Below are 24,128 nucleotides of genomic sequence, written 5' to 3'. Positions count from 1 at the left end.
CTTTCTCGCCATACCATCCGATACATTTACAGGATCCAAATTGGAGAACATTTGAAACGCCACTTAGTAGAAATAGCATCATTTATGATGTTTTCAATTTATTAAACATAAACAAGACGACTTCAGACATTTTACAACTGGTCTTAAATACACGTATAAATGATATGCTTCATGATGTTTAGTCCAGGAGGAAACTTGTATATATTTTTTTATGAAAGAATTCTAACTGTAATTGAACAAAAGATGCCTGTGCCAAATCTAATATTGGGCTCTAAGCAAATGAGCAATAAAAGAAAAGGGGTCTGCTGGCGAGGTGGGAGTAACAAGATGGCCGCCCTGTGACTTCAACGGCTCGTGCTGGCGTGTACGGGCTGTCAGCTATCCACTCAGTGGATTCCCTCGCTGACGGGCATGTTGATGTGAGCAGCGACGAGCGGCGCGTCACGGCCCTCGTGCAGGACCAAAACCTTGATGACGTCGGCGACGCCTCTGTCGCTGGCGCAGTCCACTCGCGTCTGCAGCGGGTAGACGATCCCGGGCACCAGCAGCGGGATCCTGAGGAAGTCGTGGCTTACCTTGTACAAGTGGCGGTCGTACAGGAAGCTGACGGCCAGGTGCAGGAGGGGCTGTCGCGCCGCCGTGTTCTGCACGCCGAGCGTCAGCGTGAAGCGCGGGCCCAGGCCCCGCACGGCCGCCGTCACCTTGAGCGAGCGGCCGGGCCCCGCCCACGCCACCGGCGCGGCGCTGCACTCCAGTGCGCGGGCGTAGGCGGCGGCCGCCGCCAGCCGCAGCCGCAGCAGGTCCATGTGGAAGGCGCGGTGCATGGCGGTGGCGCCCTCGCGCTCGCGCAGAGTCTGGTCCACGTACAGTTTGGTCTTCTTGGGCACGTTGAGGCGAACGCTCTGGGCAGCCGGCGGGCCCGGCGCGCTTTCGCCCTCGCCAAACTGGGCCGTGCGCTTGAGGATCTTCACCATCAGGGCGCCGCCCTTGGTGCTCATGACGAGGGCGCCGTCCTCGCGGCCGTAGCGGCCGAAGCAGATGGCGCTGACGGCGTCGGGCGTCTTGATGCGGCTCAGCAGGTTCTTGTCCCGGTACAGGCGCACCTCGCAGGTGGCCAGCGCCACCAGGACCGCGTGCAGGCCTCGGGCGGGGAGATCCATGCGGGCCATGCTGACGATGGCCGCCGGCAGGGCCGCCTTCCACACGTTCTTGCCCTACGCCAGACACAACACACCCATCAACACGTGATCATGTCCAAGACATTTCAATCTCGTGCTCATTCTTTGCTTTTCTCAAAAACATGACATCAACACCACAAGGGGGGAAAAAAACCACTTCATTATTCAACAGTTCATTGATTGACCACTAAGCGCGATGAGCAAATGAATAATTTAATGTTATATAATAATACATAGTCATCATAAATTAATGAATATAAATGAATAAAATAATACAAAATAAAAATATTACAATAAAATGAAAAAAACAAACAAATAAAATATAAATAAAAATCAATATAAATAAAAATAAATAAAAATAAAATAACCTAACCCTAACCATAGTAAAAAATAAAATAAATATAAATAATACAATAATGAATAAAATAAATTAACAAAATAATAAATATAAATTAATTAAAAATATATATATATATAAATAAATAATATAAATAATACAAAAATAAATAACCTAACCCTAATCCCAATGAAAAATAAATAAAATAAATCAAAATAATAATAAAATAACAAATCAAATCTATATTTTTTTTAAATTAAAAAATAATTAAAAAAAATAGAAAAATAATTAATAAATACTATTATATAATAATAATTTTTACATCTTTCTGTCCCCTTTCATTTCTTTTTAAAGAAAGAAATAAAAATGATTAAATTAATCATTTCCAGATCTTAATAAACAAATCTTTCAAAGTTGATATTGTCAGATTTCTCTCATCTTCTATGACGTTTGTTTTATTTTGGAAAAACTTTCAACATTTTTGCTAATTTTCTGACAGATCGAATGAACCAATTGATGATTTCAATCGTCCAAATCAGCCAAAAGCCTTATTATTGTTATTTCTTCTGCACACAAAGCCATCGTCCAATTTTGAAAATTGTCCAAGTGGCCAATTGGACAGACGGGCAGACGGACGGATGGCTGGCAATTCAGAAACGAGCGCAATCTCCCACATGACGCCAAAGACATTGGGTGGAACGATCATTTTCAGCTCATGGTCTCGAGTCCGTAGACCACCTCGAGTCTTCAGACCCGTCTTCGTGGTGAGGCCACCAAGTCAAGTGTGGAAAGTGAGTTGGTTTACCTTGTGCGTGAAGGCCTGCAGGTTGTGGTCCATGGTGCCCACCACCAAGTTCTTGCCCACCCTCAGCAGGCCCACAGGATGCGACGACAGCTCCACGCAGTATTTGGCTTTGTCGCAGTCCCTGCCAGCAGACAACGCAAACATGACACCGGCGCCTACTGCAAGCGGCGAGCGGACCCTCGCCAGCACCGGGCCGGACTGACCTGCGCAGGACGTAGATGTTCCCGTTGCGACACGCTACCGTGATCCGGTACTCCACGTCAAACTGGCCCGTTGCATCCATCAGGGTGGGCGGGGCCGGCAGCGACACCTGCGGCGTCATCACAGACAAAACGCTCACAACATCCGACAAGCGGACATCACACGGACGCGGACGGACGACCGAAACTCACACAATTCAAAATCAATCAATACATGACTAAAAGCGAAAACAGAATATATCATTCCAAAATTAAATGCAAAAAATAAATAGAAACGGAAATAAAAACAACAAAAATACAGATATCCCTAAATAAATAAATACAATAAAAAATGATATTCCAAAAATACATCTAAAAATAAACGTCAAAATAAATACAAAAATAAAAGTATAAATTAAATATCAATAAATAAAAATGACATGCTTAGGACCGCCCCCTCATTTGAATAACAGTTTGACAAAATAAATAAATGGGAGAGCAGAGCATTTTTATTTATTGATTGATATTTAATTCTATGTATTTATTCACTTTTGTATTTATTTCGACATTTGTTTTTATTTTTGAATCTTTTTTATTTTTGTATTTATTTTTACTTTTATTTATTTTTTTAGGGATATATGTATCTTCTATTTATATTTTTTTCCTGCCTTTATTTTTTAATGATATTTCTGATATCCGTTTTCACTTTGAGTCATCTGTTTATTTGTTCATTTATTTATTTATTTATTTTTAGGGATATATGTATTTTTGTTGTTTTTATTTCCATTTGTATTTATTTTTTTGCCTTTAATTTTGGAATGATATTTTTGATATATGTTTTCACTTTGAGTCCTCTATTGAGTTATTTGTTCATTTATTTATTTTTATGTATTTTTTTCAGGATATATGTATTTTTTGTTGTTTATATTTCCATTTGTATTTATTTTTTTGCCTTTAATTTTGTAATGATATATTTTATATCTGTTTTCACTTTTAGTCATCTATTTATTTATTTGGTCATTTATTAATTTTTACTTTTATTTATTTATTTTAGGGACATATGTATTTTTTGTTGTTGTTTTTATTTCCATATATTTTTTTTTGCCTTTAATTTTTTAAATGATATTTTTGATATATATTTTCACTTTGAGTGATCTATTTATTTATTTGTTCATTTATTTATTTATTTATTTATTTTTTAGGGATATGTGTATTTTTTGCTGTTTTTATTTAAATTGCTATTTATTTATGATGATATTTTTGACATCTTTTGACATTCTTTTTTTTTTTCTGAACGTTGTCTGTTTCGGTGGTGAAATGGTCGGCCAGACGGGCAGCGCGACCTTTGCGAGGACGACGAAGGCCTCGGGGTCGAGCACGTAGACGTGCGCGCTCTCGGTGCCGACAACGAGGCAGCTGACGCCGTCGTCGTCCGCCGTGCTCTTCTTCAGCGTGGACATGCACGTGATGACCGTCTGAGGAGGCACAAAAAGAAAAAAGAAAAAAAAGAGGCGTGGGTCGGCGTGGAAACACCTGTGCGTGCGCGTGCGTACCTGTCGCTTGATGGGCTGTCGTTTGTGCATGTGGACAAAGTCTTGCAGTTGCTGCCGACCCAGAGAGAGGAAGTGCAGCGAGCGCACGGATAACGGCACGTCGGCCTTCTTGCGCACGCTCTCCAGCGTCTCCTTGAGGGCGGGGGGGTCAATGTGCCCCTCCCTCGCCTCATCCCAAACTTCCTGAACAAGCACAACCACAAAAAGTAGTCAACATCAAATTCACCAGCTTCTTGACTGCCGGCAGACCAAAGTCCAAGTGGAATACTTATTATTATTATTATTATTATTAGAGGTTATGTATATGCATTGCTGTTATGTACAAAGTACAATATTGTGTTTTTCTTAGTATGAGCTATTTTTTTTTTTTGATGATATTTTGACCTTTTTTTATATCGCCAACCTCCCCACAATATTGTGATAATCATATCGTGACCTTCGTATCGTGATTCGTGATAATATCGTATGGTGACGTTTGGATATCGTTCCATCCTTCGTTGTCATACATTCAAACTTTGTCGTGAAGTGATGACAACGGCAGTGAAAATACGGGACCTTTTTTTTTTCTTTTTGCTCCATTTTCCAAATATGGGAAATGGGAGTGGCTTTCCCCAGCGCCAAGATACGGCTGTATTTTGTGTCATTGGGATTCATTCATAAAACAATAAAAATAATAAAATGTAAATAAAAACAAATAATACAAAAATAAATAAAAATAATAACCTAACCCTAACCCTAATTAAAAATAATAATAATAATGAAATGGTAAATAAAATAAATAAAAAATAACAAATAATAAAATAAAAAATAATAAATATAATATTATATAATAATACATTAATAAACACAATTTTCACTTCTTTTTTGTCCCTTTTCATTTCTTTTTTAAAGAATGAAAAAAAAAATTAAATTACCAGATCCTAATAAACACATTTTTCAAAGTCGATATTGTCAGATTTCTCTCGTCTTGTGTTATGTTTGTTTTATTTTGGAAAACAATCAACATTTCTGCCGATTTTCTGACATATCTTATAGACCAATTGATTATTTGAGTTGGCAAAATCCGCCAAAAGCCTTATTATCGTTATTTCATCTGCACACAAAGCCGTTGCCCAAATAATAATAACCTAAAACAATCCCTCGTAAAAAAAATAGATAATTATAAATAATAATGAAATAATAAACAAAAAAAGAATTTAAAAAAATAATTAATTAATAAATATGTAATAATAAATTAATAAACACAAGTTTCACTTTTTTTCTGTCCTCTTTCATTTATTTTTTAAAGAATGAAATAAAAAATATTTATAAAAAATCATTTACAGATCCTAATAAATCTTTCAAAATTGATATTGTCAGATTTCTGTAATTTTCTGTTACATTTGTTTTATTTTGGAAAACAGTCAACATTTTTGCAGATTTTCTGACAGATCTTACAGACCAATTGATGATTGACAGTTCATCATGTGGGATCTGATTTTAATGCTGTCTCTTAAACTATTTACCGACTCTTAGTTAAATGTCTAAGTGACACTCCTTTTATGCTGAATAACTCTACGGCTGCTAATTATGCTTTAAATAGTTTTGGAAAATCAAATGCCAATTTGTACCTTGTCTTATTACAAAGGGAATCGTGTATTGGTTATCTTATAATTATTTACTTGTTTGTTTCTTTTGTAATCTTTGTCATTTAAAGGCGCCGGCTGAACTTAAGAATGCGAACACATGCACATTTCTTCAGAAGCTAGTGACAGCTGATCTGCCCAAGAGCCAAATACGGCTACTTTGGAGACGCTTTGTCTGAGGAATGGGCTATTCTGATCTATTCTGATGAACAAAAGTGACAATCGGATGTTTTATTACTGCTAGCTGCAGGGGGCCCCTTCTTCACGTTTAGAGCCAATGTTAATAATTCCTATATTGGATTTTTCTACTATAAAGCTTGTAACAACTAGTTTGAGATAATTTGTAGATACATAACGTATATGATAGGTTACATTATTTTTTATGTGGAAGTAAATCCTTTTGATACTAGTAAAAACATGATACTAATTTTAGGCTAAGGAGAAGAGATTACACCCTAATAAGGTAACGAAGATAGGGGTGGCCAGTTGTACAAGAATAGATACCCTTCGGATCCAAAATATGAGCTAACACTACCCTCTAGTGGCCGAAAGCAGATACCATTAGGTTTTAGCGAGCTGTATCACATGACATAAATGGGCCTGGCCGAAACTTGATTTTACCAATAAGAACTAAGTGTGAAGAAGGCGGTCTGATTGTTAACCTATCAGGGAAAAGAGGTTGTACAAAAATTGATGCTATAATGGCTGCTACAATGCCTGAAATTGTCAGATTCGATTCCTTTGCGCAAACGAATAATCTCAGTGTGCTTTTGTCAATAAAGTCCACTTTTGTGTTCAGCCTGACTTGGGATTTTAGCCTGTTTTTGTTCTGGCCTGCCTATTCCTTTAATTCAACGCCTGATGGAGACCTGGTGCACCTACCTGGCCGATGACGCGACCAGGTGAAGCTGGGGTCAACCTTTTGGCCTCGGCCTTCTGGCCGCTCCGTGAACGAAAAAGCTGAGGCTACAACAATAAATTCATTGAACTCAACGAACTCACGTCCACGCAGCTGTCAGTCGTGTAAATCTTCGTTGTTTCCATTTTTGACGCTTCATAAAAAGACGTGCGGTGGCAACATTAGCAAGAAGCGGCAATTAGGGCGAGTGTGGTGACGGATGGTTAACTGGCACCTGCTCCAGCGTGTTGACGTTGAGGGCGGGCAGCGTGAACTTGAAGTAGGGCCGCAGGTTCTTGTAGACGTAGATGCAAGGTCCGGACGCCACGGCAACGGCGGGGACGCGCGGCTCGTGCAGGTCCATGAAGAAGGCGGCCAGGCCGCACGGAAGGTCCAGCAGGACGCTCTCGCTCAGCAGCGCCGTGCCACCGTACACCTTCAGCTTCATGGAGGCCCCGCCCCCGCCGCCGCCACCCAGGTCGGCCGCCACCAGCCGACCGTCGCCGTCCCCGCTCAGGTCCGCCAGCGTCATGCAGGGGGTCAAGGTGCGCAGGCCCGCCACCGGGTCGTAGTGGGCGTCAAGCCACCTGCCGTCGTCGTCGCTCATGGCTGCCCGGCTGGCGACGCGGAAGCTTTTCCTGCTGGAAGCAAAGGTTATTTGAGTTTATTCAAACTAAGGAAAAATAAAAATAAAATTAAAAAAACTATTTCATTCACAAAATCAAATGAAAACATAAAAAACAAAATAATTGATACCACATTTGATTTTTATAAAACAGAATAGCAAAAATGTCCTTTGTTTTAGTCTTTGGTAATGAATTTAACCTTTGGGTATGATTTGAAATGTGATTTGAAGTCCATTTATTTTGATATGAACCAGAATAAGGACGATTGAAAATGTGTCGCACAGAAGTGACGTCATCAAGCAGCAGCCAATAGAAAAGCACCTTCACATGACATCGTTCCCACGGTGTTTTTTTTTTTTTTTTTTTTAAATATTGCACACAAGTAATACATTTTTTTAAACTAAAACTAATACTGAAACAGAACCACCCTGGAAACTAATTAAAACGAACTAAATTTAAAAAACAAACCATCCATCCATCCATCCATTTTCTTGACCGCTTATTCCTCACAAGGGTTGCGGGGGGTGCTGGCGCCTATCTCTGCTGGGTCTGGGCAGTAGGCGGGGGACACCCTGGACTGGTTGCCAGCCAATAAAAAACAAACCTCAAAGCAAAATTAAAACTATCTAAAATGAAAATTCCAAAACTACAACAAATCCTGCACACACAATGACAGCAGCCAGCTTTTTGTCACCATTTTCAAAACTTCCAACAGAATATGCTGATCTTTAAGACTCTCCATTAAAAACTGTTTGTATTTTTCTTTAATTTTGGCAGCAATATTTTAATAGGTTTCCCTGAACACGAATAATCGGTATCGTATCGGCCCTCAAAAGCCGCGTGTGTCGGTCTCCATGTCAGAAAGCGCTGTGAGGATTAGCAATGGATGCTAACTCCAGCTGACCCTCAAGTGGCCTTATTATTATTATTTTTTTAAACGTTATTACGTTCATTTCACTCCACAAAAAATCTTTTCTCCCCATGTGACACATACACTTGCTCGTTGGACTACTACGTCCTGCCACACGCGTGCTCCATTTGTGACAAATAAGTGCTCCCTAAAACTTGCAACATCGTCCTGATCATTATCACAGACTCATTTTTATTTTGGCGTCACAAAAAAGAAAAGAAAAAAAAAAGCCGTGCTATTCGCCAGTCCAAAGCAATGCAACGGCGCCATCGCCTGGCAACTGTTCGTCAGTACACTTTTCATGGAACCTTTACTTAACCAGGTAGGCTGGTTGAGTTTAAAACCCCCCCAATGTTTTTCAAAAGACACCTGACGTTATTCGAACTCGCCAGATCAGATGGGACTTGACTTGAGCCACCCCCACCCTCACCACCAGCAGTCAAGGACGGACAGGACTCCCACGAGTGGATCCCCCCGCATTTCCCTGCCATGACCAGGACACCGGGTCGGACGGACCGACGGATGACCCGCCTTGTGTCTCACCGTCGTCAAGGAAACCGTGGAGCGGCGTCTCCCCAACAATGGCGTCCTTTCCCGCTCTTGAGGACGCGACGAGTATTTCGAAGCCCAACAAGAAGAAGAAAATGTATTGAAAACGCTGCTGCGCTTCTTTCTAATCCATAAATCCGCTTCAAGCTTCTTTACTTCAGCCAATCGGCCACGGGCCACTTATTGTGACGTCACTTTCATGCGACGCCACTTTCATGTGCTGATAACCGCAACCGCTAGAGGGAGCCATTGTCTTTATACATTTTTAAATCTTTATCTATCCATCTACAGTATATCTATCTATATATATGTATATATATCCATCCATTTTCTTGACCGCTTATTCCTCACAAGGGTCGCGGTGTGTGTGTGTGTGTACACATATATATATATATATATATATATATATATATATATATATATACATCCATTTTCTTGACCGCTTATTCCTCACAAGGGTCGCGGTGTGTGTGTGTGTGTATATATATATATATATATATATATATATATATATATATGATTAAATTAAAAGTGCTGATTATTATTCAAACAATTTTACTCCCACAAACACAAGTGAAGTGAGTTAACAATACACGTTTTGAAAGTCAAAACTGAGCATAACATTTGATTAACTTTCAAAGAGTTTGTTGTCATTGTCAAGAATGTGTTTGGAACAATAAAACTTTATTGCAAGCAAAAATCTTGCTGCTGTTTCCAAAAACATATAGCAAGAAAAACATTTACAAAATTTGAAATCAGATGAGGTCACTTCCTCCCTGTCTTGGAGCGCAGCTGGCGCTTGATGATCATGTGATCGCTCTCCTTTTGCTTTCTCTCCGCCACCGTCTGAACATACAACCAACAAACGCACGTCAGAGCGTGTGGAAACGCTCACGAGAGCGCGTGCACACACTGACCACACGCGGCGAGTCGACGAACGCCACGGCCGCTTCCTTCCTGTAAAGCTTCTTGCGTCCTTGCTTGGGTTTGGTTGCCACGGCGACCGGCCGTCCAAACACACTTTGAGCTGAGTGCAATAAACAAACAAATGACTTGAGTGACAGGTAGCGCTACCTGCAGTGGCAACTGTCACATTCTCACCTGCACTGCTCAAGACGGACGGAAACGCCGACTTGTCCGCTGCCGGGCTGGGCTCAATTGCAGAGGATGGCGCCTGCTAGTGGTAGGAGACCATTTTGCAAGAACAAGACGTTTTGAAGGAAGAGCAAGGATTGTGTTGCAGGCAACCAATCAGAACGCAGGGCTGCTCACCTGTGTCCCGTTTCTAATCGCTCGCTTGTTTCGCTTGTTGTCGCTCGTGCACAAGTCCTAAAAATACACACGCATATAAAAGTGGGTGTGGCTAAATGCTTCCCAAAAGTTTTAAGCAAGTTTCTTTCTCACCTCCACTTGGCAGCTTTTCCGTTTCCTGGACGCACTTCGGCCGCCGTTGGAAAGACAACATGACGAGTCCTACACACACACACATGCACACACCTGTTATTGCATCATCATCATCATCATGATTAGTAGGGATGTAACAATATCCAAATTCCAAACATGACGATACGATATGTTATGGGGAGGTTATAGATACAAAAAAGGTCACAATATTGTCAAAAAATGAGCTCATACTAAAAAATAAAATAAAATAAAAATATATATATATATATATATGCTTTTGTACATGACAGCAATACATATAAACAAGCTACAATCTCTAATATCATTTTGAAGCACTTACTTGCTAATGCGCGCACATATTGAGTTCACAAGCATATTACTTATTCATTTGAGCATTAATGTGGATTTGAAACATGGAAGGGCCAAAATATGCCTTGTGAAAATTAAACTGCAACTTTAAAAAAATTAAAAAAAATTAGCCACCAGAGGGTGCTAGAACTGCACAAATGGAAAAAATCAAGCGGACTTTTAGAACAGATTTTAAAGGGACACTTGACTCATTCAAATATTTTCAGCATTGAAAAGTCCATCCATCCATCCATTTTCTTGACCGCTTATTCCTCACAAGGGTCGTGGGGGTCGCTGACGCCAATCTCAGCTGGCTCTGGGCAGTAGGCGGGGGACACCCTGGACTGGTTGCCAGTCAATCGCAGGGCACACAGAGACGAACAACCATCCACACTCACAAGCACATCTAGGGACAATACGGAGCGCCCAATTAACCTGCCATGCATGTCTTTGGAATTTGGGAGGAGACCGGAGTACCCGGAGAAGTAACTCCACCCAGGAAGGCTGGAGCCTGGACTCGAACAGGAGTCCTCAGAACTGGGAGGTGGACGTGCTAACGCATTGAAAAGTTATTTATATAATTATTTACTATTATTTATAAATATTTTGTCCCGAATTAATGTGGTAGCTTCTTCATTTTTCAAGTACAATGAACACCTCTGAAAAGTCATTTTTCTACCTGCTGTTGACTGATGATGACATCAACTGTGCTGAGGAAGTCGGTAACGACCAATCATGGCTCACCTGCTTTCTGGGGTTGTGCAGTAAACTGAGTCATGATTGGTCGTTACCGACCTCCTCAGCACAGGTGATGTCATCATCAGTTGACAGCAAGTATAAAAAGTACTTTCTAAAGGTACTAATTGTACATGAAAAATAATGAAGTTACAGCATTTATTAATATGAATTTTTTTGACTGCTGAAAAAGTGTCAATTGGTCTGAAAGTATTCCTTTTTAATATGGTGACATGACAATGATGATGACGATATATTGTGGCTCTTTTCATATTGTGATATCGGTGTTCTGGTTCCATCCGAAATGATTAGCGGGCATGTAGTCGTCACGGCGACCTGCGAGAGCGTTTCCTGTTTGCGCTGCTCCTTCCTGTGGTGCAGCCTCAACATTTCCTCCTTCAGCTCCTCCACCAGCGGCAGCGCCGGCTTCTCCTCGTTCGCCTTGCGCTCCTCATCCTTCTCCTCCTTCTCTTCCCGCCATTGTTGCATTTTGGCGCACTCCAGTTCTGAACGCAGATGCGGTTCGTCAGCGGTGCCAGCGAGCATTCGGGAGACGTCATCGGCGACGCGGTCCTCACCTCGTCTCATGGCGTCCATCTGCTTGCGGTGCTCTTCTGACAGATTTCCCTTCTCGCGCAGGACGCGCTGAAGCTCTGGTGCACACACGCACATGCGTTAGGAAACGGGCGGACGGACGGACGCACGCACCCGCAGACCCGCTTACCTTGCTGCCGCTCGACGTCCTCCTCCATCTTCTGCCGCAGAGCGGCGCCCTGCCGCTCAAGCTCCGCCCTCAGCTCCCCGAGCTGCTGGCAGTATTCTGCTTTCTGATTGGCCAATTCCTCCGTCAGCTGCTCACACTTCCTGTCGCTGCACAAATGGCTCAACAACTTATTCATAATAATTATTATATTATATATATTATTAGAAATGAAGTACTACACATATAAATGAAATGATTAATTAATTATAATATATAACAATTATATACTTGACATTATTAACTATACTTAAAGATATATATATTAATGTAATATATTAATTAAATAATAAATAATTTATAAAGTAATACACTTTTTTTTTAACTCAACTAATAAAAACTAACAAAAGCACCCTAAAAACTAATAAGAACTAAAAAAAAAAAAAACTCAAAAGGAAATCAGAACAAACTAAAGTGAAAAATTCCCAAACAATTAACCGTGATACCTGCACATCTTTTCTTGCATGACTTCCTGGAGTGCTTTGGATTGGTGGGCGGAGCTCTCCACGGCCGCCTGCCACTCCTTGCGCAGTTGGGCCATGTTGGCGTGGAAGGCGCCGCTCAGGCACTCGCCCTCCTGAGTGGACAGGACGGTCCGAGTCAAAATGTGGCCACGCCCCCCCAACCCTAACGTCCCACCACTTGCTCGTCAACCAAAAAATGACCTCCTCTTCCTGTGCCTCGGCTGTGGCATCCGATTGGCCTTGGAGGTGCTGAAGGCGGGGCTCACTGCGCTCCACTTCCTGTCGCAGCTCGGCCTCCGGGGAGCTCACCTGGCGACAAACGTTTCTTACGCTTCCATTTTCAAAACACAAAAATGTACAACTTTGGAGGGAAACTGAAGATAAATATGACATTATCGTCATGTTGGGGGAAAAAAAATAAACAACAGAAGATGCACCTGAAAAGGTCATCAATCTCGAATAATAGAAAAAAGTATCACATTATCAGTTAAAAATAAAAAATATATATTACAATATAATGTTCTCTCGTTTATTGCGGGTGTTCCGTTCCAAAAACTACCCGCAATAATGGAAATCCGCATTAATAAAAAATAAAAAATAAAAAATCCTGTTAATTGTATCTGATTTTTACTGTAATGTTTTTTTCATTTACAGTATTTTTTTCATTAAAAGTACATTGTTTTTTTATTTATTATACAGCGCAATATATATTTTTTCATTTTTTATATATGTTTATGTTGGTAAGATTTTTTAGTTTATTATGATTTTTTTCATCAATTATTATTATTATTTATTTATTTTTTTATTTAGTCATTTTTTTCCCATTACAAGTATGTTGTTTTTTTTAAATGTACTTATTATACAGCACAGTATATATTTTCTATCTCTGGAATGCAAGGGTTCGAGAGATACCAAAAAAAGAAACCAAAAAATCACCCTGTTAAAAAGAAAAAAAGAAAAAAAGAAAAAAAAAATGTGGCGAAACAGCGAGGTCACAAAAGATGAAGTCGCGATAAACGAGGGACGAAGACATTTTTGATGGTCTGAATTGCAAATGTGATGACAGGAAACGATGTCACGCTCCACTCAAGGAGAAGAAGAAGAAGAACAGGAAGATGAAGATGAAGATGAGGAGGCTCTTTAGATCTGACCTGAAGGTCCAACATGAGTTGTCGTTGCACGTTGCGAGCATCGTGTCGAATCTGGTGCAGGTCTCGACCAACCAAGCTGAGGACTTCCTCCAGGAGCGCCGACGACCGCCCGCCCTCATCCTGCTCCTCCTCCTTCGCCGCCGCCTGCTGCGCCACCATCGTATCATGTCACGCGCACGGCAACATGCGCACACACCTGCCACGTGGACAACTCACCTGGGCCGTCCCGCCCAGCAGCTTCTTGAGGATCTCCAGCCTGCTCTCGGCTCGCTTCTCCAGGATGTCGCGCTCCCGCTCCAAACGCTCGCTGAGCAAAAGGACAAACGCCGGCGGGCAGGTGGTCAACGCCAGGTGGTAACGCCACCGGCTCGGCTTGCTTACCTGTAGTCTTTCTCCATCTGCTTGAAGACCTCCATGAACTCGGCGCACACTTCTTCTCTGATCCGAGCCTCGGCAACCAAACGGAACTCCGCCTCCTTGTCCGACTGGCGAGCGCACACACATGCAAACAGACACACGCGTCTTAGGTCAGGTGAGACCTACGCAACGTGTCAAGTCTGTCACAACGGCGAAAACGCTTGTAGTGTTCGGGGAATCGCCGATGTTGCGTTCGGCGATCATTCCAAATGTTGGCAAAAAGGTGAACATATTAAGTGCGGCGCCGGCAAACATTTTGCGGCGGCGCAACAATTCACTAACGTGTCGACAAGCATGAGGCATTTAATGTATTCCCCCCCCCCCTAAAAGATGGTGGCCACTTGTCACGTTACTAAAAGGAGAGCTTCTACCTGGTCTTCGTCCTCTATGGTGGTTTCCCCATCAGCATCGTCATCATCGTCATCTCCCGCCTTGAGCACCGTTCCCTCCACGCCACTCTCGTCGTCCTCCTCGTCGTTCTCCTCGTCGTCGTCCTCCATGACGTCCTCCAAGGTGGTCTCCCAGGCCACCGTGGAGCTTCTGTGGATGCGTGCGTTCCTGCGCTGGTCGGCCTCGTCGATGAAGGCGGACAGTTCCATGGCCAACCTGTGGGAGGCGCTGTCCAAGACGGCAGGCTTGGAGTTCAGCACCACCACCTGGAGGACACCCAAGAAGAAGAAGAATAAGAAGAAGTTGAGCAGAAGAAGTAGAATTTTTTATTTTTTAATTAAAGTTTTAATTTAATTAATTTCAAAGTCACCAAACATTAAAATCAAACTGAGCACACAAAACACAACCATGCTGTCAAACAAGGCAGAAGAAGTAGAAAAAAATAGTAGAAGAAGTAGACATAGTAGAAGTAGAAGAAGAAGAAGAAGAAGAAGAAGAAGAAGAAGAAGTAGAAGTAGAAGAAGAAGAAGAAGAAGAAGAAGAAGAAGTAGAAGTAGAAGAAGTAGGAGTAAAAGAAGAAGAAGAAGAGTTTCACATGTTTTTGTTCACAGGGGAAGTCCACACATCCTTGCCCTTGCACATCAAGTGCACCTTATATGAAAAGGTGGCACCAAAAACGCATAGCTGGCGTCAAGGCTTTTGCTGTTTTAGTAAGATGATTTGCGTCTGCCCCTCCGTGAGCCGGCACCTTAACGTGGTGGAGGGGTTTGCGTGTCCCAATGAACCTAGGAGCTATGTTGTCTGGGGCTTTATGCCCCTGGTAGGGTCACCCATGGCAAACAGGTCCTAGGTGAGGGGCCAGACTAAGAACGGCTCAGAAGACCCTTATGATGGAAAATAACTTTGAAGACGCGTTTCCCTTGCCCGGACGCGGGTCACCGGGGCCCCCCTCTGGAGCCAGGCCTGGAGGCGGGGCTCGCTGGCGAGCGCCTGGTGGCCGGGCCTGCACCCATGGGGCCCGGCCGGGCACAGCCCGAAGAGGCAACGTGGGTCCCCCTTCCCACGGGCTCACCACCGGTGGGAGGGGCCAAAGGGGTCGGGTGCAGTGTAGGCTGGGTGGCAGCCAAGGGAGGAGACCTTGGCGGACCGACCCCCGGCTACAGAAGCTGGCTCTTGGGACATGGAACGTCACCTCTCTGGCAGGGAAGGAGCCGAGCTGGTGTGCGAGGCCGAGAAGTTCCGACTAGACATAGTCGGACTCGCCTCCACACACAGCTTGGGCTCTGGTACCAGTCCTCTTGAGAGGGGTTGGACTCTCTTCCACTCTGGAGTTGCCCACGGTGTGAGGCGCAGAGCAGGTGTGGGCATACTTATTGCCCCCCGGCTCGGCGCCTGTACGTTGGGGTTTACCCCGGTGGACGAGAGGGTAGCCTCCCTCCGCCTTCGGGTGGGGGGACGGGTCCTGACTGTTGTTTGTGCATATGCACCAAACAGCAGCTCAGATTACCCACCCTTTTTGGAGTCCTTGGAGGGTGTGCTGGAGAGCGCTCCCTCTGGGGACTCCCTCATCCTACTGGGGGACTTCAACGCTCACGTGGGGAATGACAGTGAGACCTGGAGGGGCGTGATTGGGAGGAACGGCCCCCCTGATCGGAACCCGAGCGGTGTTCTGTTATTGGACTTCTGTGCTCGCCACGGTTTGTCCATAACGAACACCATGTTCAAGCATAAGGGTGTCCATATGTGCACTTGGCACCAGGACACCCTAGGCAGCAGTTCGATGATCGACTTTGTAGTCGTGTCATCGGATTTGCGGCCGCATGTTCTGGACACTCGGGTGAAGAGAGGGGCGGAGCTGTCAACTGATCACCACCTGGTGGTGTGTTGGCTCCGATGGTGGGGGAAGATGCCAGTCCGACCTGGCAGACCCAAACGTATTGTGAGGGTTTGCTGGGAACGTCTGGCGGAATCCCCTGTCAGAAAGAGTTTCAATGCCCACCTCCGGCAGAGCTTCTCCCTTGTCTCGGGGGAGGCGGGGGACATTGAGTCCGAATGGGCCATGTTCCTCGCCTCCATTGTTGAGGCGGCCGATCGGAGCTGTGGCCGTAAGGTGGTCGGTGCCTGTCGCGGCGGCAATCTTCGAACCCGCTGGTGGACACCAGCGGTAAGGGATGCCGTCAAGCTGAAGAAGGAGTCCTATCGGGCCTTTTTGGCCTGTCGGACTCCGGAGGCAGCTGACAGGTACCGGATGGCCAAGCGGAACGCGGCTTCGGCGGTTGCTGAGGCAAAAACTCGGACATGGGAGGAGTTCGGTGAGGCCATGGAAAATGACTTCCGGACGGCTTCGAGGAAATTCTGGTCCACCATCCGGCGTCTCAGGAGAGGAAAGCAGTGCACCATTAACACTGTGTATAGTGGCGATGGGGTGCTGCTGACCTCGACTCGGGACGTCGTGAAGCGGTGGGGGGAATACTTCGAAGACCTCCTCAATTCCACCAACACGTCTCCTTTTGAGGAAGCAGAGTCTGGGGACTCTGGGGTGGGCTCTCCTATCTCTGGGGTCGAAGTCACTGAGGTGGTTGGAAAGCTCCTCGGTGGCAGGGCCCCGGGGGTGGATGAGATCCGCCCGGAGTTCCTAAAGACTCTGGATGTTGTGGGGCTGTCGTGGTTGACACGTCTCTACAACATCGCGTGGACATCGGGGACAGTGCCTCTGGATTGGCAGACCGGGGTGGTGGTCCCCCTTTTTAAGAAGGGGGACCGGAGGGTGTGTTCCAACTACAGAGGGATCACACTCCTCAGCCTCCCTGGTAAGGTCTATTCAGGGGTGCTGGAGAGGAGGGTCCGTCGGGAGGTCGAATCTCGGATTCAGGAGGAGCAGTGTGGTTTTCGTCCTGGCCGTGGAACAGTGGACCAGCTCTACACCCTCCGCAGGATCCTCGAGGGTGCGTGGGAGTTCGCTCAACCAGTCCACATGTGTTTTGTGGATTTGGAGAAGGCGTTCGACCGTGTCCCTCGGGGAGTTCTGTGGGGGGTGCTTCGGGAGTACGGGGTGCCGGGCCCCTTGACACGGGCTGTTCGGTCCCTGTACGACCGTTGCCAGAGTTTGGTCCGCATTGCCGGCAGTAAGTCGGATTCGTTTCCAGTGAGGGTTGGACTCCGCCAAGGTTGCCCTTTGTCACCGATTCTGTTCATAATTTTTATGGACAGAATTTCTAGGCGCAGCCGAGGCGTGGAGGGGTTCCTGTTTGGTGGCCTCAGCATTGCATCGCTGCTCTTTGCAGATGATGTGGTGCTGTTGGCTTCATCAGGCCGGGGCCTTCAGCTCTCACTGGAGCGGTTCGCAGCCGAGTGTGAAGCGGCTGGGATGAGGATCAGCACCTCCAAATCCGAGACCATGGTCCTCAGTCGGAAAAGGGTGGAGTGTCGTCTTCAGGTCGGGGATGAGATCCTGCCCCAAGTGGAGGAGTTCAAGTATCTTGGGGTCTTGTTCACGAGTGAGGGTAGGATGGAGCGGGAGATCGACAGGCGGATCGGTGCAGCGTCTGCAGTGATGCGGACTCTGTATCGGTCCGTCGTGGTAAAGAAAGAGCTGAGCCAAAAGGCAAAGCTCTCGATTTACCGGTCGATCTACGTTCCAACCCTCACCTATGGTCACGAGCTGTGGGTCGTGACCGAAAGAACGAGATCCCGGATACAAGCGGCTGAAATGAGTTTCCTCCGCAGGGTGTCCGGGCTCTCCCTTAGAGATAGGGTGAGAAGCTCGGTCATCCGGGAGGGACTCGGAGTCGAGCCGCTGCTCCTCCGCGTTGAGAGGAGCCAGCTGAGGTGGCTCGGGCATCTGGTTCGGATGCCTCCTGGACGCCTCCCTGGGGAGGTGTTCCGGGCATGTCCCACTGGCGGGAGGCCGCGGGGACGACCCAGGACACGCTGGAGAGACTATGTCTCTCGGTTGGCCTGGGAACACCTCGGGATCCCACCGGAGGAGCTGGTTGAAGTGGCTGGGGAGAGGGAAGTCTGGGTTTCCCTCCTGAAGCTGCTGCTCCCGCGACCCGACCCCGGATAAGCGGAAGAAGATGGATGGATGGATGGATGGATTTGCGTCTGGTGAAGCAAGCGAGCACCTTCTGGGCCAGGGCGGAGAACTTGAGCACGTTCAGCGTCTCGTCCACGCAAGTTGAGTTCTGCTGGATGTTGACCACCATGGACACTTTGCCGGCGCCGCAGAAGAACGACTGTAGGAAGTGGGTCAGCTTGGACTCCCGGAAGGGAACGTGACGCTGCAAACTGCAACACACAAAAAAAAAAAATATATCACATTTTCAAACAAACAATCTCACAGTCAAGCCGCGAGTGATGACGCATGGGTGGGCAGGGGGGTGGTCCGTACTTGGAGTTCTGTTTGACCCTCATGGCGTTGATGCACTTCCCGAGCGCCAGGAGCGAGCTGTTGATGTTCCCCGCCTCCTTCAGACGTTCGCCTGTGTTGTTGGTGCGCGAGCAGCGCTCCGACCCGGCCAGGTCGCATAACACCAGCCTGTGCGCAATCCAAAAGTATCTCACTCGGTAAGGTTGGTTGGTTTGGTTGGTTGGGTGGGTCTTCTCGGCGGCGCTCACTCGCTGACGCCGAGGAACCTGGGTACAGTGCCTGCGTCCACCTGCAGGATCCTGATGGAGAAGATGCTGTGGCTGCGCAAACAAAGATGGCCGCCGGTGAGTACGCGCGGACAAGGAGCGGGGAAGCGGGAAGGGAGGGGCCACAAGCCCACCTTCTGCTGGACTGCTGGTTGAGTCTGGTGCAGGCCAAACTTTGGTTCTTCTTGCCGATATTCATCAGTTTGAAGGCCTCCTCCGAGCTGCTCACCTGCACCCACTTCAGGTCTGAAACACACACGTGTGTTTGAGGGGGTGTCTTTGTCTGTGTGTATAGTTTGTATGCTGCGCATTGCAAATGATGCAAATAATGTTTTTTTGTGGGCTTTTATGCAAAAATAAAACTCAACAGGTCAAGTTCCATTTTGCAGACGGGACCTGCCGCCGTTTGGCAGCAGCTTGACAAGTCCGGCAAGCTTGGAAGTCGTTCCAATTTGTCTCCAACAGTTGTTGACGTGTTGCATACAATATTTACAAAATAAACCTCATTTGCATAATAATTTGGCGTGTGCGCATGTGCGTTACCTTTGATAAAGGAATTTCCTCTGATGTCCTGAGACAGACGAAGCGTCGTCCTCTTCACGTGTCCGCCGGGGACCTGGACACATGGTCACATGACTCCATCAGCCAATGACCACACCGCATGACATCACGCACGCACATCTGTGTTACCTGCTCCAGGAGGTCGTGAATATTGTCGTTGTAAATCTCGCAGAAGGAAACCCACACGGAGAAGGCGACATTGGCCGGGACGTCCGGCAGACCGATGCCGTCGCTCTCCGAAACGCTGCTGACGCTGCAGTCGGATATCACCGACGAGGCTGTCGCATGCAGGCACGATTAGCTGACGATCACCTGATGACAGTGTCCGTCAACAATCCAAAAAGGGACCAACCGTCAAGTGAGGTGGATCTGGCCGATGTTGCGTTCTTGTCATTCTGCACACACAAAAACACGTACGGGATGAAATTTTGCTGAAGGGCTGCGTTCACAAACAAGTGTGTGACATGCGTTCTGTGTATTGATGGTAGGGGTGTCACGATTCGCCAACTCCACGATTCGATTTAAATTTCGATTTTGGGGTCACGATTCGATTTTTTTTTCGATTTTTTTTTTTTTTTTTTTTTCTCCGCTCCCCCACTTTATAACACAGAGGCATATGCTTCTGTAGGCTAAGGCTAGTCTATGATCATTGGTTCTATTCATTGTACAGTAAATCTTATTTCAAAAGATCGGCTACATATAGGTGATGCAATTTCCATATTATTTTTGTGTAAATTTATGTAATATATGATAATTGACATTAGGCAGGAATGATCAAATTCAAAGAATTTATTTACAATATAAAGTTAACCGTCTTGTTCTTACTGAAGTGTAAAATAAAAAATTAAAAAACAAAAACAAAAAGTCACAGTGGGTGCCTGCCATCTATTGACTGTTTTTGGTTACAACAGTGTGCTGTGCGTTCCTCTTAAAATAATGTGCAATGTGCAACAACAACAAAAAATATATTGTATCCAAAGTCATGGAACAAATACAGCCTGAACAAACTATATCCCAACATTTACAGTTGCTGGGCATACTGTAGCGTGGTTCAAGTACACTAATTAAATGTTTGAATCCAGCGTTTTCCAAGGCTGCAGGTCTGCTGCTATAAATAGACCTATGGATCTGGCGTTTCGCGCGAGCTGAAGTGTGTGGAAGTTTCACTGTAAATGAGGATGAAATAGTTGGTTGGACCGTTGTTTTCCCACTTCTAGTTGAATTTGATAAATCTAAATCTTTGTGATGCCTGCGTAAATGTCCCGTCATGTTTGTCGTGTTTCCCGTTGTTACGGCTGGCGGCTCGGGCCATTCAGTTTGAATGCGCCAGCGCGACACTCTGATTGGAGGACTGTGCCAGCGCGACACTCCGATTGGACGACTGTGCCAGCGCGACACTCCGATTGGACGACTGTGCCAGCGCGACACTCCGATTGGACGACTGTGCCAGCGCGACGCTATTGTGTATCCGTGTATTATACCCCTATTAGTTATTGTTTCTCCTCCGTTCTGTCAGTTCTGTCAAATGCGGTTATTATTTGTTCACCTTCCACTTTCACTCCCTTGTCAAACCCCTGCCTGAAATTTCAATTAAAACTACTCAGATGTTAAAGTCGACCCGTGTTTATCTACTCTATATTTTCTGTTATTGTGTTACTTCCCTTCCCCTTGACGAGCCGGGCGTAACACCGTGGCCGAGTACAGTACGCGCACATAGCATATCTTGCAACTGTGGTCTTTTTATCGACAACGTGAACGTTGTCGACATAACTCACCGGGAACGCAAAATGTTTCCAAACTGGTGACGAGAGAAGCGGGAGCGGCTTGAAGCACCATTGCTGTGTCTGTCCGCGCTTGCCATCATGACTGCAGGAGAAGTCAGCTAACAAGTGCCGTTAGCTAGTAGCTGAATGGCTGCGTCTCATTTGCTTTCCTGGGAGGTGGCGGTGGCGGCGGTGGCGGCGGGCGCGGGGGGGGGCATCGAATCGTGTGTCCTCTCTTCTATTTCGATGCTCGAAATCGTGACGTAATTTCGATCGATTTCGATAAAAAATCGAAATCGTGACACCCTTAATTGATGGACACAAATGTCATTTGAATTTGAGCTCTTCTTGCAAGATGCATCAATAAGCCAATTTGTTTATTGCCTTCAATTGACTTTCTTCTCCTTCTACAGCCAGTGCACGTGGAGTGGTGCACGAGGAGGAGGGAAGAAGGGAGAGGATAAGGAGAGATGCTCATTGTCCTTAACTCATTTGCTCCCAAAAACGTAGAAATATGTTCTATTTTAAATATTACCATAATCCCAAAGACGTATTATAAAGGTGTCTACTTCAAATGCTTTTCGTCTCCCGCAGCCCAAGTTTGTCATTGCTGTGTGTGCGTGGGTGCGTGCGTGCGTGCGTGCGTGCGACCTCTCGGACGGTCCTCAGCAGACTGTGCTTGGCGGCGCGCTCGGCCTTCTGCTGATCCGGAGTCAGTCGGCTGAAGTCTCGCCAGCGATGCGGTTTCAGATGGCTGCCGTCGTGCCGACGGCCTTCCGTGCTGCTGAAGATCAGCCACAGGCAGCGCGGCAGCAGGCCGCTGTCGTGCTCGGGACCTGAAAGCGCACAGGAGAAGGTCAGGCGGACAGATGGACAGACGGACGGACGGCTTTGTTGCGCTCGGACCAAGGAAGGTGAAGCTTTTGCCGGCGTTGGTAACGCCGTAGGTGAACAGAAGACAGTTTTGTCCTTGCAGAACGTCTTGCACCAAACCGCGAACTGAGCCCTCGAACACTTGCCTCTGACTGGCCTCGGGTCCAAACACCTGACAGGAAGTGACACCATCACACACGGGTCACGGAGGAGATCAGAGTGCACGTATGCGTATGCTTACCTGCGTGAAGGTGAACCTCTGAGCGGTGTGCGGGGGGATCTTGTCACCCTGCCGGTTGGACTGACTGCTCCTGGGAGCTTTCAGGACCACCGATTGACGTCCCTCGATGCTCACGCAGTCCTGATCACACGCGCAACACGACTCACTCTCCGCGTTCACACCCTCAACGCAATCATTGTGTGCGTGTGTCGAACCTGCAACTCTCGACTCTCAGCTCCTGAGAAAGGTCGAATCCTGAGGTAGACCTGCAGGTTCTCCGACCGAATTTCATCCTGAGGACAAACGCACAAAGGCCAAGCTGATTGTTGCGGATCAATACAGTGATCAATGAGGAGTCACGTGACGGAGCGAGCAGGCACTCTTGGATGCTGCTGAACGCTTTTGTTTTTGTTTTTTGCCAGGGCCAATACAGAACTGAACACCACCTGAACACACTGCAGCAAACACAAGTCAAGCTATGACGAGACAGACAGACAGACAGACAGACAAACAGACGGCCGGATTGTGACCTGCTTGGACAGCGCCGAGAATTCATCCAGCAGGTTCCGCTTGATGTCGCCCACCTCCACTGGGCCCACCCTCTCCGGCTTCCCGCAACAAGTCTCCATCATCTGTGTCCAAAGGCAGGCACACACACACACGCGCATCAGTTCACAAGCTTTGGAGGAGAAGATGATTTGTGCATGTGGTAAAGTCACATAAGATACGACACATACTCGCTAGTGCAAGTGAGGTCGCACACAAGAGCAACTAGCACTTGTGTCTGAACTTGCCGACGTTTTTGCTGTGTATTTAGCAACTTTTCACACTACTGTTAGCAGCATTAATTTCTCATCTGTTGCACACGGTGGAATCAGATTTGGCCTGATAATATTGGAAGTGGGTCTAACCCTGCCTTCACGTGCTATGGGAAAGATGGACCTCAGCACTCGGAAACTCCTAATCGCGACAGAGTTGTTTTCATGTGCTTTTGTTGTTGTAGCTAAAAACTACACATAGCAGCTGATGTACTCTTTCTTTGCTCGTATTATAAATATTAATAGTTCTTGTCATTCTCAAATCCTTTGGCGCTTCCCCCATGTTGAAACTTGAATAGTAAACGCTGGTATCAAAATAAATTCCCAGTTATCCAGTAGTAAATACGACATGATGGGGCGCTCACGTGCAGTTTTCTACTCCACGTGTGCTACTTATCATGATTACGATACCACATGAAGGCAGCATAAAGTCATCATTGTAACATAAGACAAAACACGTGCACTTTGCTAAATATCTGAGAATCCTGAGTTCAGTTGGTGTTTGCTGCACAAAATGACTGTTTCAAGCAAATAAACGAATCTTTAACGCAACTCATTTGTGAGTGTGAAAAGTGCTTTTCGTCTGGAACGCTCTTGTTGTTGTTAGCATTAGCCACAGCTAGCCAACTGACAAACGCACAGAGCGTGTACGTATTGACGCAAACGCTTGTATAAAATGTGATATGCGAGCGCGCTACATCTTCATATATGATGTGCTTGTTTTCCAATAAAGCTCAACTCACTGTCAATGTTTCAGCGAGCCGACGATCCGCAATCGCTCGCTCGCTCGCTCGCCGTCCGACAAACGCTCCACTTTTCAAACAGCAAGCTAACGACCAATCAATGAAAGGTAACGCTCGTGATGTCATCACGGCGCGACGTGACGCGCTCCTGCAAGGCGGTGCCTAGATTAACTTAAAACAAAATAT

The 24,128-nt window shown here is 46.0% G+C and overlaps 2 protein-coding genes across 5 annotated transcripts; both read right to left on the bottom strand.

The window, feature by feature from the left end:
* Nucleotides 1-63: 63 nt before the first annotated feature.
* Nucleotides 64-8,863, bottom strand: bbs1 (Bardet-Biedl syndrome 1). 2 transcript variants are annotated; one of them, XM_077502685.1, is made up of 7 exons: nt 8,655-8,863; nt 6,811-7,216; nt 4,053-4,235; nt 3,843-3,974; nt 2,524-2,630; nt 2,321-2,441; nt 64-1,214 (listed from the first exon to the last, which is right to left on the bottom strand). In XM_077502685.1, exons 2-7 carry the CDS (start codon nt 7,180-7,182, stop codon nt 387-389), a joined length of 1,743 nt encoding a protein of 580 aa, XP_077358811.1. In that variant the 5' UTR covers nt 7,183-7,216; nt 8,655-8,863; the 3' UTR covers nt 64-386. The 2 variants fall into 2 exon arrangements, with proteins under 2 accessions (XP_077358811.1, XP_077358812.1); XM_077502686.1 differs by having other exon boundaries at nt 6,811-7,213.
* A 460-nt stretch (nt 8,864-9,323) lies between these two features.
* LOC144005041 (kinesin-like protein KIF20B) lies at nt 9,324-24,054 on the bottom strand. 3 transcript variants are annotated; one of them, XM_077502901.1, is made up of 27 exons: nt 23,943-24,054; nt 22,912-23,013; nt 22,597-22,674; nt 22,403-22,522; nt 22,195-22,333; nt 21,940-22,124; nt 19,878-19,920; nt 19,655-19,803; nt 19,508-19,580; nt 19,099-19,210; nt 18,947-19,018; nt 18,720-18,866; nt 18,454-18,616; nt 14,311-14,595; nt 13,904-14,007; nt 13,739-13,829; nt 13,523-13,669; nt 12,573-12,680; nt 12,354-12,484; nt 11,872-12,017; nt 11,726-11,800; nt 11,484-11,653; nt 10,065-10,133; nt 9,933-9,989; nt 9,762-9,837; nt 9,578-9,687; nt 9,324-9,506 (listed from the first exon to the last, which is right to left on the bottom strand). In XM_077502901.1, exons 2-27 carry the CDS (start codon nt 23,011-23,013, stop codon nt 9,426-9,428), a joined length of 3,033 nt encoding a protein of 1,010 aa, XP_077359027.1. In that variant the 5' UTR covers nt 23,943-24,054; the 3' UTR covers nt 9,324-9,425. The 3 variants fall into 3 exon arrangements, with proteins under 3 accessions (XP_077359027.1, XP_077359028.1, XP_077359029.1); XM_077502902.1 differs by having other exon boundaries at nt 9,762-9,834; XM_077502903.1 differs by having other exon boundaries at nt 13,523-13,666.
* Between the last annotated feature and the right edge of the window lie 74 nt (nt 24,055-24,128).

The sequence above is a fragment of the Festucalex cinctus genome, chromosome 17, assembly GCF_051991245.1.
Source record: "Festucalex cinctus isolate MCC-2025b chromosome 17, RoL_Fcin_1.0, whole genome shotgun sequence".
Lineage (NCBI taxonomy): Eukaryota > Metazoa > Chordata > Actinopteri > Syngnathiformes > Syngnathidae > Festucalex > Festucalex cinctus.
The sequence above is the reverse complement of the archived record's forward strand: the minus strand, read 5'-3'. Positions and strand labels throughout refer to the sequence as shown.

What these genes read in the sequence shown, in the direction of transcription:
- LOC144005041 (XM_077502901.1), bottom strand. Translation starts at nt 23,013, where the DNA reads ATGATGGAGACTTGTTGCGGGAAGCCGGAGAGGGTGGGCCCAGTGGAG. An exon ending in AGGGTCAAACAGAACTCCAA is followed by an intron (nt 18,617 to 18,719) that starts GTACGGACCACC and finishes TGTGTGTTGCAG; the next exon opens with TTTGCAGCGTCACGTTCCCT. An exon ending in AACTCATGTTGGACCTTCAG is followed by an intron (nt 12,681 to 13,522) that starts GTCAGATCTAAA and finishes GTTTGTCGCCAG; the next exon opens with GTGAGCTCCCCGGAGGCCGA.
- bbs1 (XM_077502685.1), bottom strand. Translation starts at nt 7,182, where the DNA reads ATGAGCGACGACGACGGCAGGTGGCTTGACGCCCACTACGACCCGGTG. An exon ending in AACATCTACGTCCTGCGCAG is followed by an intron (nt 2,442 to 2,523) that starts GTCAGTCCGGCC and finishes GTCTGCTGGCAG; the next exon opens with GGACTGCGACAAAGCCAAAT. An exon ending in TGCAGGCCTTCACGCACAAG is followed by an intron (nt 1,215 to 2,320) that starts GTAAACCAACTC and finishes TGTCTGGCGTAG; the next exon opens with GGCAAGAACGTGTGGAAGGC.